The following is a 14,787-nucleotide window of genomic DNA, read 5'->3' on the forward strand; positions in this document are numbered from 1 at the left end:
AGTGATGGAGCTATGTTAGCCTACACGACCGTGGTGTTCACTAGTGATGGAGCTATGTTGGCCTACACGACTGTGGTGTACACTAGGGATGGAGCTCTGTTGGCCTACACGACCATGGTGTACACTAGTGATGGTATACACTAGTGATGGAGCTATGTTGGCCTACACGACTGCGGTGTACACTAGTGATGGAGCTATGTCGGCGTACACGACCGTGGTATACGCTAGTGATGGAGCTATGTTGGCCTACACGACAGTGGTTTTCAGTAGTGATGGAGCTCTGTTGGCCTACACGACTGTGGTGTACACTAGTGATGGTATACACTAGTGATGGAGCTATGTTAGCCTACACGACCGTGGTATACACTAGTAATGGAGCTATGTTGGCCTACACGACCGTGGTATACACTAGTGATGGAGCTATGTTGGCCTACACGACTTTGGTGTACACTAGTGATGGTATACACTAGTGATGGAGCTATGTTAGCCTACACGACTGTGGTGTACACTAGTGATGGAGCTATGTTGGCCTACACGACTGTGGTGTACACTAGTGATGGAGTTATGTTGGCCTACACGACTGTGGTGTACACTAGTGATGGTATACACTAGTGATGGAGCTATGTTAGCCTACACGACTGTGGTGTACACTAGTGATGGAGCTATGTTGGCCTACACGATTGTGGTGTACACTAGTGATGGTATACACTAAAGATGGAGCTATGATGGCCTACAAGACTTTGGTGTACACTAGTGATGGTATACACAAATGATGGAGCTATATGAGCCAACACGACTTTGGTATACACTAGTGATGGAGTTATGTTGGCCTACACGACCGTGGTATACACTAGTGATGGAGCTATGTTGGCCTACACGACCGTGGTGTACATAAGTCATGGAGCTATAATGGCCTACACGACTTTGGTGTACAATAATGATGGAGCTATGTTGGCCTACACGACTGTGGTGTACATAAGTAATGGTGCTATGTTGGCCTACAACACTGTTGTGTACACTAGTAATGGAGCTATGTTGGCCTACACGACTGTAGTGTACACTAGTGATAGAGCTATGTTGGCCTACACGACTGTAGTATACACTAGTGATAGAGCTATGTTGGCCTACACGACTGTAGTGTGCACTAGTAACGGCGCAATGTTGGCCTACACGACTGTGGTGTGCACTAGTGATGGTGTGATGTTGGCATACAAGACTGTTGTGTACACTAGTGATGGAGTTAAGTTAGCCTACACGACAGTGGAGTGCACTAGTGATGGAGCTATGTTGGCCTACACGCATGTGGTGTGCACTAGGGATGGAGCGATGGTGGCCTACGCGACTGTGGTGTGCACTAGTAATGTCGCGATGTTGGCATACACGACTGTAGTGTACACTAGTGCTGGCGTGATGTTGGCCTACACGACTGACGTGTGCAATAGTAATGGCGGGATGTTGACCTACACGACTGTGTTGTGCACTAGTGATGGCGCGATGTTGGTCTACACGACTCTGTTGTGCACTAGTGATGGCGCGATGTTGGCCTACACGTCTGTGTTGTGTACTAGTGATGGCGCGATGTTGGCCTACACGACTGTGGTGTACACTTGTGATGGCGCGATGTTGGCCTACACGACTGTGGTGTGCACTAGTAATGGCGGGATGTTGGCCTACACGACTGTGTTGTGCAGTAGTGATGGCGCGATATTCGCCTACACGACTTTGTTGTGCACTAGTGATGGCGCGATGTTGGCCTACACGACTGTGTTGTGTACTAGTGATTGCGCGATGTTGGCCTACACGACTGTGGTGTACACTAGTGATGGCGCGATGTTGGTCTACACGACTGTGGTATGCACTAGTGATGGCGCGATGTTGGCCTACACGACTGTGGTGTGCACTAGTGATGGTGCGATGTTGGCCTACACGACTGTGGTGTGCACGTGTAATGACGCGATGTTGGCCTACACGACCCTGGTGTACATTATTGATGGCGCGATGTTGACCTACACGACTGTGGTATACACTAGTGATGGCGCGATGTTGGCCTACAAGACTGTGGTGTACAGAATTGATGGAGTTATGTTGTCCTACACGACTGTGGTGTACAGAAGTGATGGAGCTATGTTGGCCTACAAGCTTGTGGTGTACATAAGTGATGGAGCTATGTTGGCCTAAACGACTGTGGTGTACATAAGTGATGGAGCTATGTTGGCCTACTCGACTGTGGTGTACATTAGTGAGGGAGCTATGTTTGCCTACACGACTGTGGTGTACATTAGTGATGGAGCTATGTTGGCCTACACGACCGTGGTGTACACTAGTGAGGGAGCTATTTTGGCCTACACGACTGTGGTATACATTAGTGATGGAGCTATGTTGGCCTACACGACCGTGGTGTACGCTGGTAATGGAGATATGTTGGCCTACACGACTGTGGTGTACACTAGTGATGGCGCGATGTTGGCCTACACGACCGTGGTGTACATAAGTGAATGAGCTATGTTGGCCTACAAGACTGTGGTGTACATGAGTGAAGGAGCTATGTTGGCATACAAGACTGTGGTGTACATAAGTGATGGAGCTATTTTGGCCTTCACGAATGTGGTGTACATAAGTGATGGAGCTATGTTGGCCTACACGACTGTGGTGTACATTAGTGATGGCGCGATGTTGGCCTACACGACCATGGTGTACATAAGTGATGGAGCTATGTTGGCCTACACCACTGTTATGTACATAAGTGATGGAGCTATGTTGACCTACTCGACTGTGGTGAACACTAGTGATGGAGCTATGTTGGCCTACAGGACTGTGGTGTACATAAGTGATGGGGCTATGTTGGCCTACATGACTGTGGTATACACTAGTGATGGAGCTATGTTGGCCTACACGACCGTGGTGTACACTAGTGATGGAGCTATGTTCGCCTACACGACCGTGGTGTACACTAGTGATGGAGCTATGTTGGCCTACACGACCGTGGTGTACACTAGTGATGGAACTATGTTGGCCTACACGACCGTGGTGTACACTAGTGATGGAACTATGATGGCCTACACGACCGTGGTGTATACTAGTGATGGAGCTATGTTCGCCTACACGACCGTGGTGTACACTAGTGATGGAGCTATGTTCGCCTACACGACCGTGGTGTACACTAGTGATGTAGCTATGTTCGCCTACACGACCGTGGTGTACACTAGTGATGGAGCTATGTTGGCCTACACGACCGTGGTGTACACTAGTGAAGGAGCTATGTTGGCCTACACGACCGTGGTTTACACTAGTGATGGTATAAACTAGTGATGGAGCTATGTTGGCCTACACGACCGTGGTATACATTAGTGATGGAGCTATGTTGGCCTACTCGACCGTGGTATACACTAGTGATGGTGTACACTAGTGATGGAGCTATGTTGGCCTACAGGACCGTGGTTTACACTAGTGATGGTATAAACTAGTGATGGAGCTATGTTGGCCTACACGACCGTGGTATACATTAGTGATGGAGCTATGTTGGCCTACTCGACCGTGGTATACACTAGTGATGGTGTACACTAGTGATGGAGCTATGTTAGCCTACACGACCGTGGTGTACACTAGAGATTGAGCTATGTTGGCCTACACGACCGTGGTGTACAGTAGTGATGGAGCTTTGTTGGCCTACACGACTGTGGTTTACACTAGTGATGGAGCTATGCTGGCCTACACGACCGTGATGTACACTAGTTATGGAGCTATGTTGGCCTACACGACCGTGGTATGCACTAGTGATGGCGCGATGTTGGCCTACACGACTGTGGTGTGCACTAGTGATGGTGCGATGTTGGCCTACACGACTGTGGTGTGCACGTGTAATGACGCGATGTTGGCCTACACGACCCTGGTGTACATTATTGATGGCGCGATGTTGACCTACACGACTGTGGTGTACACTAGTGATGGCGCGATGTTGGCCTACAAGACTGTGGTGTACAGAATTGATGGAGTTATGTTGTCCTACACGACTGTGGTGTACAGAAGTGATGGAGTTATGTTGGCCTACAAGCTTGTGGTGTACATAAGTGATGGAGCTATGTTGGCCTAAACGACTGTGGTGTACATAAGTGATGGAGCTATGTTGGCCTAAACGACTGTGGTGTACATTAGTGAGGGAGCTATGTTTGCCTACACGACTGTGGTGTACATTAGTGATGGAGCTATGTTGGCCTACACGACCGTGGTGTACACTAGTGAGGGAGCTATTTTGGCTTACACGACTGTGGTATACATTAGTGATGGAGCTATGTTGGCCTACACGACCGTGGTGTACGCTGGTGATGGAGATATGTTGGCCTACACGACTGTGGTGTACACTAGTGATGGCGCGATGTTGGCCTACACGACCGTGGTGTACATAAGTGAATGAGCTATGTTGGCCTACAAGACTGTGGTGTACATGAGTGAAGGAGCTATGTTGGCATACAAGACTGTGGTGTACATAAGTGATGGAGCTATTTTGGCCTTCACGAATGTGGTGTACATAAGTGATGGAGCTATGTTGGCCTACACGACTGTGGTGTACATTAGTGATGGCGCGATGTTGGCCTACACGACCATGGTGTACATAAGTGATGGAGCTATGTTGGCCTACACCACTGTTATGTACATAAGTGATGGAGCTATGTTGACCTACTCGACTGTGGTGAACACTAGTGATGGAGCTATGTTGGCCTACAGGACTGTGGTGTACATAAGTGATGGAGCTATGTTGGCCTACATGACTGTGGTATACACTAGTGATGGAGCTATGTTGGCCTACACGACCGTGGTGTACACTAGTGATGGAGCTATGTTCGCCTACACGACCGTGGTGTACACTAGTGATGGAGCTCTGTTGGCCTACACGACCGTGGTGTACACTAGTGATGGAACTATGTTGGCCTACACGACCGTGGTGTACACTAGTGATGGAACTTTGATGGCCTACACGACCGTGGTGTACACTAGTGATGGAGCTATGTTCGCCTACACGACCGTGGTGTACACTAGTGATGGAGCTATGTTCGCCTACACGACCGTGGTGTACACTAGTGATGTAGCTATGTTCGCCTACACGACCGTGGTGTACACTAGTGATGGAGCTATGTTGGCCTACACGACCGTGGTGTACACTAGTGAAGGAGCTATGTTGGCCTACACGACCGTGGTTTACACTAGTGATGGTATAAACTAGTGATGGAGCTATGTTGGCCTACACGACCGTGGTATACAGTAGTGATGGAGCTATGTTGGCCTACTCGACCGTGGTATACACTAGTGATGGTGTACACTAGTGAAGGAGCTATGTTGGCCTACAGGACCGTGGTTTACACTAGTGATGGTATAAACTAGTGATGGAGCTATGTTGGCCTACACGACCGTGGTATACATTAGTGATGGAGCTATGTTGGCCTACTCGACCGTGGTATACACTAGTGATGGTGTACACTAGTGATGGAGCTATGTTAGCCTACACGACCGTGGTGTACACTAGTGATTGAGCTATGTTGGCCTACACGACCGTGGTGTACAGTAGTGATGGAGCTTTGTTGGCCTACACGACTGTGGTTTACACTAGTGATGGAGCTATGCTGGCCTACACGACCGTGATGTACACTAGTTATGGAGCTATGTTGGCCTACACGACCGTGATGTACACTAGTAATGGAGCTATGTTGGCCTGCACGACTGTGGTATACACTAGTGGTAGTGCTATGTTGGCCTCCCCGACTGTGGTATACACTTGTGGTGGTGCGATGTTGGCCTATACGACCGTGGTATACAGTAGTGGAGGTGCGATGTTGGCCTACACGACTGTAGTGTACACTATTGATGGAGCGATGTTGGCCTCCCCGACTGTGGTATACACTAGTGGTGGTGCTATGTTGGCCTCCCCGACTGTGGTATACACTTGTGGTGGTGTGATGTTGGCTTGCACGACCGTGGTATACAGTAGTTTAGGTGCGATGTTGGCCTACACGACTGTGGTTTTCACTATTGATGGAGCGATGTTGGCCTACACGACTGTGGTATACACTAGTGATGGAGCTATGTTGGTCTACACGACTGTGGTGTACACTAATGGTTGTGCGATATTGGCCTACACGACCGTTTTGTGCACTAGTGATGGTATACTAGTAATGAAGCTATGTTGGCCTGCATTACTATGGTATACACTAGTGATGACGTGATGTTGGCATACACGACTGCGGTGTGCAACAGTGATGGAGCGATGTTGGCCTACACGACTGTGGTATACACTAGTGATGGAGCTATGTTGGTCTACACGACTGTGGTGTACACTAATGGTTGTGCGATATTGGCCTACACGACCGTTTTGTGCACTAGTGATGGTATACTAGTAATGAAGCTATGTTGGCCTGCATTACTATGGTATACACTAGTGATGACGTGATGTTGGCATACACGACTGCGGTGTGCACCAGTGATGGAGCGATGTTGGCCTACACGACTGTGGTATACACTAGTGATGGAGCTATGTTGGTCTACACGACTGTGGTGTACACTAATGGTTGTGCGATATTGGCCTACACGACCGTTTTGTGCACTAGTGATGGTATACTAGTAATGAAGCTATGTTGGCCTGCATTACTATGGTATACACTAGTGATGACGTGATGTTGGCATACACGACTGCGGTGTGCACCAGTGATGGAGCTATGTTGGACTACACGACTGTGGTGTTCACCAGTGATGGAGCTATGTTGGACTACACGACTGTGGTGTACATAAGTGATGGAGCTATGTTTGACTACACGACTGTGGTGTACACTAGTGATGGTGTGATGTTGGCCCACAAGACTGTGGTGTGAACTTGTGGTGGTGCAATGTTGGCTAAAACGACTTTGGTGTTCACTAGTGATGGCGTGATGTTGCCCTACACGACTGTAATGTACACTAGTTATGTAGCTATGTTGGCCTACAAGACTGTAGTGTACACTAGTTATGTAGCTATGTTGGTCGACACGACTATTCTGTACACTTACTGTGGTGCGATGTTGACTTACACGCCTTTGATGTACACCAGTGATGAAGCTATGTTTGCCTATACGACAGTAGTGTACACTTGTGATAGCGCGAAGTAAGCCTATTCGACTGTGGTGTACACTAGTGGTGGAGCTATGTTGGACTACACGATTGTAGTGTACACTATTAATGGCGCGCTGTTGGCTTACACGACAGTGGTGTACCTTAGTGGTGATGCGATGATGGTTTACACGAATGTGGTGAAAAGCAGTAATGGCGCCATGCTGGCCTACTTGACTGTGGTATACACTAGTGTGGCGCGATGTTGGCCTACACGACTGTAGTGTACATTAGTGATGGCGCGATATTGGCCTACACGACTGTGGTGTACACTAGTGATGGTGCGATGTTGTCCTACATGACTGTGGCGTACACTAGTTATGGAGTGATGTTGGCCTACATGGTGGTGTGGTGTGCACGAGTTATTCTGCGGTTTGCACATCCGCACTGGCTAGGTGAATGTTAAATGCTTCAACCCTATGGTAGTTATTGATTATTTATGCTATACTAAACAAATAGTCGGCAGCCGGGCTGCGATCAGTGAATGCCGATATGATACTGGCTAATGAATAATGTATAATGGCAGCTCAATGACCACACATATTTATCTATTAGGCCTATTCCTCTCGGTTTATGCTTTTATGTGCATGTGGTCTTTCGATTTATGCTTTGATTTTATATGTGTTACGTTTTGTTTGTGTGTGTTGCCCACATTTCTGTTTGATGTTTTGTATCCGTTCTCTTCTATACAATTGAATTTATTTCAGGAATCAAATATTTTAACTGATAAATCTAATGTTTCGCCAATAGTTAGACTGACAACAATCACATTGATCACTCACATCTTAAAATTAGTCACTGTTTCCGCAAAACCGATAGCTGTCGAGCTCATTTTTAAACAAATTGAAACAATAAATAACCAAAATCTTACTTATAATTAAATCCTCCGCGCCCGTCGTTGGGAGACTTGCACTCACCACCAATAAGAAAAAAATAAAAAAATAAACATCATCTGAAAGATATGACTGCAATTAATATACGTGTATGGAAATGTGCTGATGGCACTTGAATGATCGATTCACGTTCAATGACTTCCGTCCGAAATAAATTATTACGAACACACGCTGCATGTATTTACATTACTACTACAGTTTGTAAGTATTAATGGTGAGTTGTATTACACGATGATATAATATGAAATAAAAATCATACTCATTTAAAAAAAAATACACACAAAAAAGTAGCTATGTTGTCATGAAATTCCTTGTGTCCATGATCTCCGTATCAAAGGCAGACGCTACGATGACATAACAGTCCATGTGCCAACCACTTCCGTATCACAGGCAATAGCTATATTGACATAACATGCCTTGATGGCAACGTGAACATGTCAGTCCATGTGTCAACCACTTTCGTATCACAGGCAGTAGCCATGTAGACCTAAAAAGCATTGAGGGCAACGTGAACATGTCAGTCATTGTTTCAACCACTTCCGTATCACAGAGAGTAGCTATGTCGACATGACATGCCTTGATGGCAAGGTGTACATGTCAGTCCTTGTGTCAACCACTTCCGTATCATAGGCAGTAGCCACGAAGACATAACAGGCCTTCATGGCAACGTGAACCTGTCAGTCCTTGTGTCAACCACTTCCGTATCACAGACAGTAGCTATGTCGACATAACATGCCTTGATGGCAACGTGAACATGTCAGTCCTTGTGTCAACCACTTCCGTATCACAGAGAGTAGCTATGTCGACATGACATGCCTTGATGGCAAGGTGTACATGTCAGTCCTTGTGTCAACCACTTCCGTATCATAGGCAGTAGCCACGAAGACATAACATGCCTTGATGGCAACGTGAACATGTCAGTCCATGTGTCAACCACTTCCATATCACAGGCAGTAGCTATGAAAACATAACATGCCTTGATGGCAACGTGAACATGTCAGTCCTTGTGTCAACCACTTCCGTATCACAGGCAGTAGCTATGAAGACATAACATGCCTTGATGGCAACGTGAACATGTCGGTCCTTGTGTCAACCACTTCCGTATCACAGAGAGTAGCTGTGTCGACATAACATGCCTTGATGGCAATGTGAACATGTCAATCCATGTATCAACCACTTTCGTATCATGGGCAGTAGCCATGTAGACCTAAAATGCCTTGATGGCAACATGTCAGTTCTTGTGTCAACCACTTCCGTATCATAGGCAGTAGTTATCTAGACATAACAGGCCTAAATGGCAACGTGAACATGTCAGTCATTGTGTCAACCACTTCCGTATCACAGGCAGTAGCCACGTAGACATAACATGCATTGATGACAACGTGAACATGTCAGTCCTTGTGTCAACCATTTCCGTATCACAGGCAGTAGCCACGTAGACATAACAGGCCTTTATGACAACGTGAACATGTCAGTCCTTGTGTCAACCATTTCCGTATCACAGGCAGTAGCCACGTAGACATAACATGCCTTGATGACAACGTGAACATGTCAGTCCTTGTGTCAACCATTCCCGTATCACAGGCAGTAGCCACGTAGACATAACAGACCTTTATGGCAACGTGAACATGTCAGTCCTTGTGTCAACCACTTCCTTATCACAGGCAGTAGCTATGAAGACATAACATGCCTTGATGGCAACGTGAACATGTCACTCCATGTGTCAACCACTTCCGTATCACAGACAGTAGCCAGGTAGACTTAACATGCTTTGAGGGCAACGGGAACATGTCAGTCCTTGTGTCAACCACTTCCGTATCACAGGCAGTAGCCAAGTAGACATAACAGGCCTTCATGGCAACGTGAACCTGTCAGTCCTTTTGTTCCTTATATCCGTATCAAAGGCAGTTGCTATGCTGACATGTCAATCCGTATGTCCAAGATATCGGTATCAAAGGCATTAGTTATGTCGACATGTCAGTTCTTGTGTTCACGATATCCGTATCAAAGACAGTAGCTAGGTTGACAAGTCAGTCCTTGTGTCCAAGGTATCCGTATCACAGATAGTAGCTATGTTGACAGGTCAGTGCGTGTGCCCAAAGTAACCGTATCACGAGCAGAAGCGATGTTGACATGTAAGTCCTTTTGTCCAAGGTATCCGTATTTCAGGGAGTAGCTATGTTGACATGTCAGTGCTTGTGTCGAAGGTATCCGTGTTACAGGCAGTATCTTTATTTACATGTCAATTATCGTCTCCATAATTTCCATATTAAAGCCAGAAGCTATGTTGTTATGTCAGTCCTTGTGTTCACGATATCCGTAGCAAAGGCAGTAGCTATGCTGACATGTCAATCCTTGTTTTCACGACATCCGCAGCAAAGGCAGTAGCTATGTTGACAAGTCAGTCCTTGTGTCCAAGGTAACCGTATCAAAGGCATTGGATATGCTGGCACGCATGAAAAGTGTAGAGATAAAATACATGATATAATAAATTCTTGTGAAGTAGTTGATATATGGCTACTACTCCACCCATCTAAAATGCAATATACCTGGCATTCAAACTCCAAACCACATATACATTGCCGTCTAGATTATTTTCTTATATCAAATAATATTTTAAATTACAGAAAAGTATTATTAAACCAGGATTTAAAACGGACCATTCAATTATATCAATAACGATAGACAATTTAAACTGCGGTAAAGGTCCGGGATATTTTAAACTAAATAATGCTCTTCTATTAGAAAATGAATATAAGTCAAAAATAAAGGAATGCATACAAGAAACAAAATATCATAATGAATCTGCTAATCCAAATACATTATGAGAAATAATTAAGGGTTCAATTAGGAACACAACAATCAAATATGCATCGCATAAAAAAGAACACACAAATCAGAAGAGGAAAGACTATTAAAAGAAATTAACACTTTTGAACAACAGCTAAATATAGAAAATATCAACATCGACAACATAACTGAATCTCTTATACAGAAAAAAACAAAGACTTGACGAACTTCGAAGTGAATATATTAATGGTCATATTCTTAGGTCAAAGGCAATACACGTGGAAAATAATGAAAAGAACACAAAATATTTTGCTAATTTAGAGAAGAAACAGTGTAAAAACTTAAAGTGAATGATAAAATTGTATCAGGAGTTAAAAACACATTAATTGAAGAAGTAAAATTTTATAAAAAAACCTCTATAGTAAGAACCTAAACCTTGAAGACAATATAAGAGATGCATTTATAAACACAAACAACAATAAACTTCCTGATCTCGATAGTAATTTATGCGAAGGTCGACTCTCAATATGCGAATGCGGAAATGCTTTAAAAGATATGAAAAATAATAAAAGCCCTGGTTCAGATGGTCTGACTACAGAATTTTATAAAACATTTTGGAATATTGAATTACTCTTTTCTAAATGGACATCTAACACCACTTCAAAAGCAAGGTATAATAACACTTATTCATAAATCCGGTAAAAATTTAGAAAACCTTTCCAATTGGAGACCGATCAGTTTATTGAACATTGATTATAAAATAGCAACGAAAGCAATAGCTAATAGAATTAAAAAAGAACTACCTAAAATTATTGACTTTGAACAAACTGGTTTTACCAAAGGAAGATACATCTGCGAAAATGTTCGTCTTATCATAGTAGTTATGCAATACCTTGAAGAAAATAAACTACCTGGACTCCTATTTTTTGCAGACTTTCAAAAAGAATTTGATAGTATTGATCATTACTTTATACTTGACAGTTTGCGATCCTTTAATTTTGGCACAGATATAATTCAATGGACTAAACTTTTCTATACAGATATTCAAAGTATAATAATAAAAAATGGTCATATGACGGAGACCTTTGAAATTGAAAAAAGGAGTACGCCAGGGGTGTCCACTTTCTTCCATTTTATTCATCATTTGTCTACAAATACTTTCAGGCTATATAAAACAAAACGTTGATATCAAGGGTATTAAAATCGGTGATACAGAAATAAAACAATCTCTTTTCGCTGATGATGCAACGTATTTTAATGATGGCTCTGACCACTCTTTTAAATCTTTGGTTAATTCATTAGAATCATTTTCAAAATGTTCTGGTCTAAACCTCAACACAAATAAATCCATCATTCTTAGAGTGGGAACCTTAAAAAACACAAGAATAAAGCTTGCAATAATAAACAATTTATTTGGACTTCAGAATGCTCAACCGCTTTAGGTATTACATTCTAAAATGACAAACAAAAAACAATAGACGAAAACATTAATAAAAAGGTCGAAAAATTTCATAAATTTCTAAAACAATGGGAACATAGAAAACTACCATTAATGGGTAAAATTACAGTAGTGAAAACATACGCATTGCCCAAAATCATCTACCCATTCACTGTCCTCGCAAATCCAACCAGGTGTATTATTGAAAACATTAAACTATCTATCTTCAAATTCATCTGGGACAAGAAGCCAGACAAAATTAAAAGAGATATTATGTACAAAAACTACGAAAACGATGGACTAAAACTTACAAATGTCGAACTCTTTCTTAACTCCATTAAAGCTGTCTGGGTTAAAATATATTTAGACGACAAAAACAAAAGTCAATGGAAAATATTTCTTAAAAAGAATCTAATCACCTATGGAAATGAATTGGTTTTTAACTGTGAATTAGGCAATACCACAATAAACACAATTTCAAAAGAAGGTTCATTCATAAATGATGTCATCAAATCCTGGAGTAAAATTAAGCAAATATTTGACACAAACTCAATAAAAATAGCTAATACAGTGATATGGAATAACCAAACAATTTGCAATAATGGAAAAACTCTGTTTTTCAAACAATGGTATGAAAAAGGTATTATGTATCTTGAACATATTTTCGACTATAGAACAAACATTTTTTACGAATTTAATAAAATACAATACCTATACAACATAAGGAATACAGATTTTTATAAATTATCAAACCCTCGTTCGATCAATTCCATTACATATAAAAACACAACTGATTTCGGATGGGATTATTTACGCTAATACTCAACAATTCAAAGAAAAAGTTGAAACATCAGTACAAACAAATAAACTTCTGTATTCAATTTTGTTGCATAATATTCTCCAACCGATTTCAGAAGCAAAATAGAAAGAAACTTTGGAAATAAGTGAACATCTGGAATGGAAAGCTATTTATAGTAATATTTACAAATCAACAATAGATACAACATTGCGTAGTTTCAACTATAAATTCCTTTTGAGAATATTACCGACCAACACATTTCTGTTTAAAGTCAAATTGGTCGATTGCAGTCTATGTACTTTCTGCAACTCAAATGTTGAATCAATTGAACATTTATATTGGGAGTGTCAAAAAACTCAACAGTTATGGAATAAACTAAAGAACTTTATGACATTGACATTAATAAATATAACAATTTACAAACAGGAAGCCCTTTTGGGAATAGTAAAAAAAGCAAATACAGTAATATCTGTAATTTTTTAATTATCTTAATGAAATTTTATATCAATTCATCAAAATGTAATGACAGACAATTATCCTTCGATGCATTTTTGCATTATCTGAAATTAAGAATAAAATAGAAGAGCAAATAACATTAAATAATGATATTAAAGTATGAACACAGAAAAAATGGGAAGTACTCGATATTCTAAATAACTAATATATATATATATATATATATATATATATATATATAGAAAAAAGAGACACATTTAGCTTAAACAATGCATATCTTATTATTGTTTTTTACTCATGAATATGAATAAAATAATCTTTTGAACAAAACAGGGACATCACACTGAGTGTGTGTGTGTATGTGCGTGTTTGTGCGCGCGTGTGTGCACGTGTGTGTGTGTGCGTGTGCGTGCGTGCGTGTGTGTGTGTGTGATAGAAATTATTCTTCAATACATCAGAGATGTTTTAACATATATATACGTTTTTGATATATTATGTTAATATGATTTATGTTGAAAATAAAAGAGAAAAAAAATGTTGACATGTCAGCGCTTGGGTTCACGATATCTGCATTTAAGGCAGTAGCTATGTTGACATGTCAATTCTTGACTCCACGATACCCGTGTCGAAGGCAGTAACTCTGTGAGACTTCTTGTGTCTGCGATCTGCATACCAAATGCAGAAGCTTTGTTTACATCACCACTCTTGTGTCCACGAGTTCTGAATCACAGGCAGAAGTTATCTTGGCATGTCAATCCGTATGTACACCACTTCAGTATCACAGGCAGGAGCTACGTTTACATGACATTTTATGTCCACGCTCACCGTATCGGAAGCAGATGTTATGTTTACAAGTCAGTTCTTGTGTCCACGACTTCCGTATCACAAACAGAGCTGTGTAGACTTGTCAGTCCCTGACGACTTCCGTATTAAACACAATAGCTACTTTGACAAGGCTTTCCTTGTGTCACCCACTTCCGTATTAAATACATAAGCTACCTTGACATGTCAGTTCTTGTGTCCACGACCTCCGTATCCAAAGAAGTAGCTACTTTGACATGGCATTCCTTGTGTCCACCACATCCGTAATAAAGACAGTAGTTACTTTGATATGTCAGTCCGTGTGTCCACCACATCCGTATAAAAGACAAAGCTACTTTGACATGTCAGTCCGTGTGTCCACTACCGCCGTATCAAAGACAATAGCTACTTTAACATGTCGGTCCGTGTGTCCAACACCTCCGTATCAAAGACAGTAGATACCTTGACATGTTAGTCCG

The 14,787-nt window shown here is 42.3% G+C and overlaps 1 protein-coding gene across 1 annotated transcript; it reads left to right on the plus strand.

The window, feature by feature from the left end:
• The first annotated feature begins 909 nt into the window (after window positions 1-909).
• Window positions 910-2,178, plus strand: LOC128235575 (uncharacterized WD repeat-containing protein alr3466-like). The gene has a single exon (XM_052950387.1). It carries the CDS (start codon window positions 910-912, stop codon window positions 2,176-2,178), a length of 1,269 nt encoding a protein of 422 aa, XP_052806347.1.
• The last annotated feature ends 12,609 nt before the right edge of the window (window positions 2,179-14,787 follow it).

This window comes from Mya arenaria, chromosome 5 (assembly GCF_026914265.1).
Source record: "Mya arenaria isolate MELC-2E11 chromosome 5, ASM2691426v1".
NCBI classification, from domain to species: domain Eukaryota; kingdom Metazoa; phylum Mollusca; class Bivalvia; order Myida; family Myidae; genus Mya; species Mya arenaria.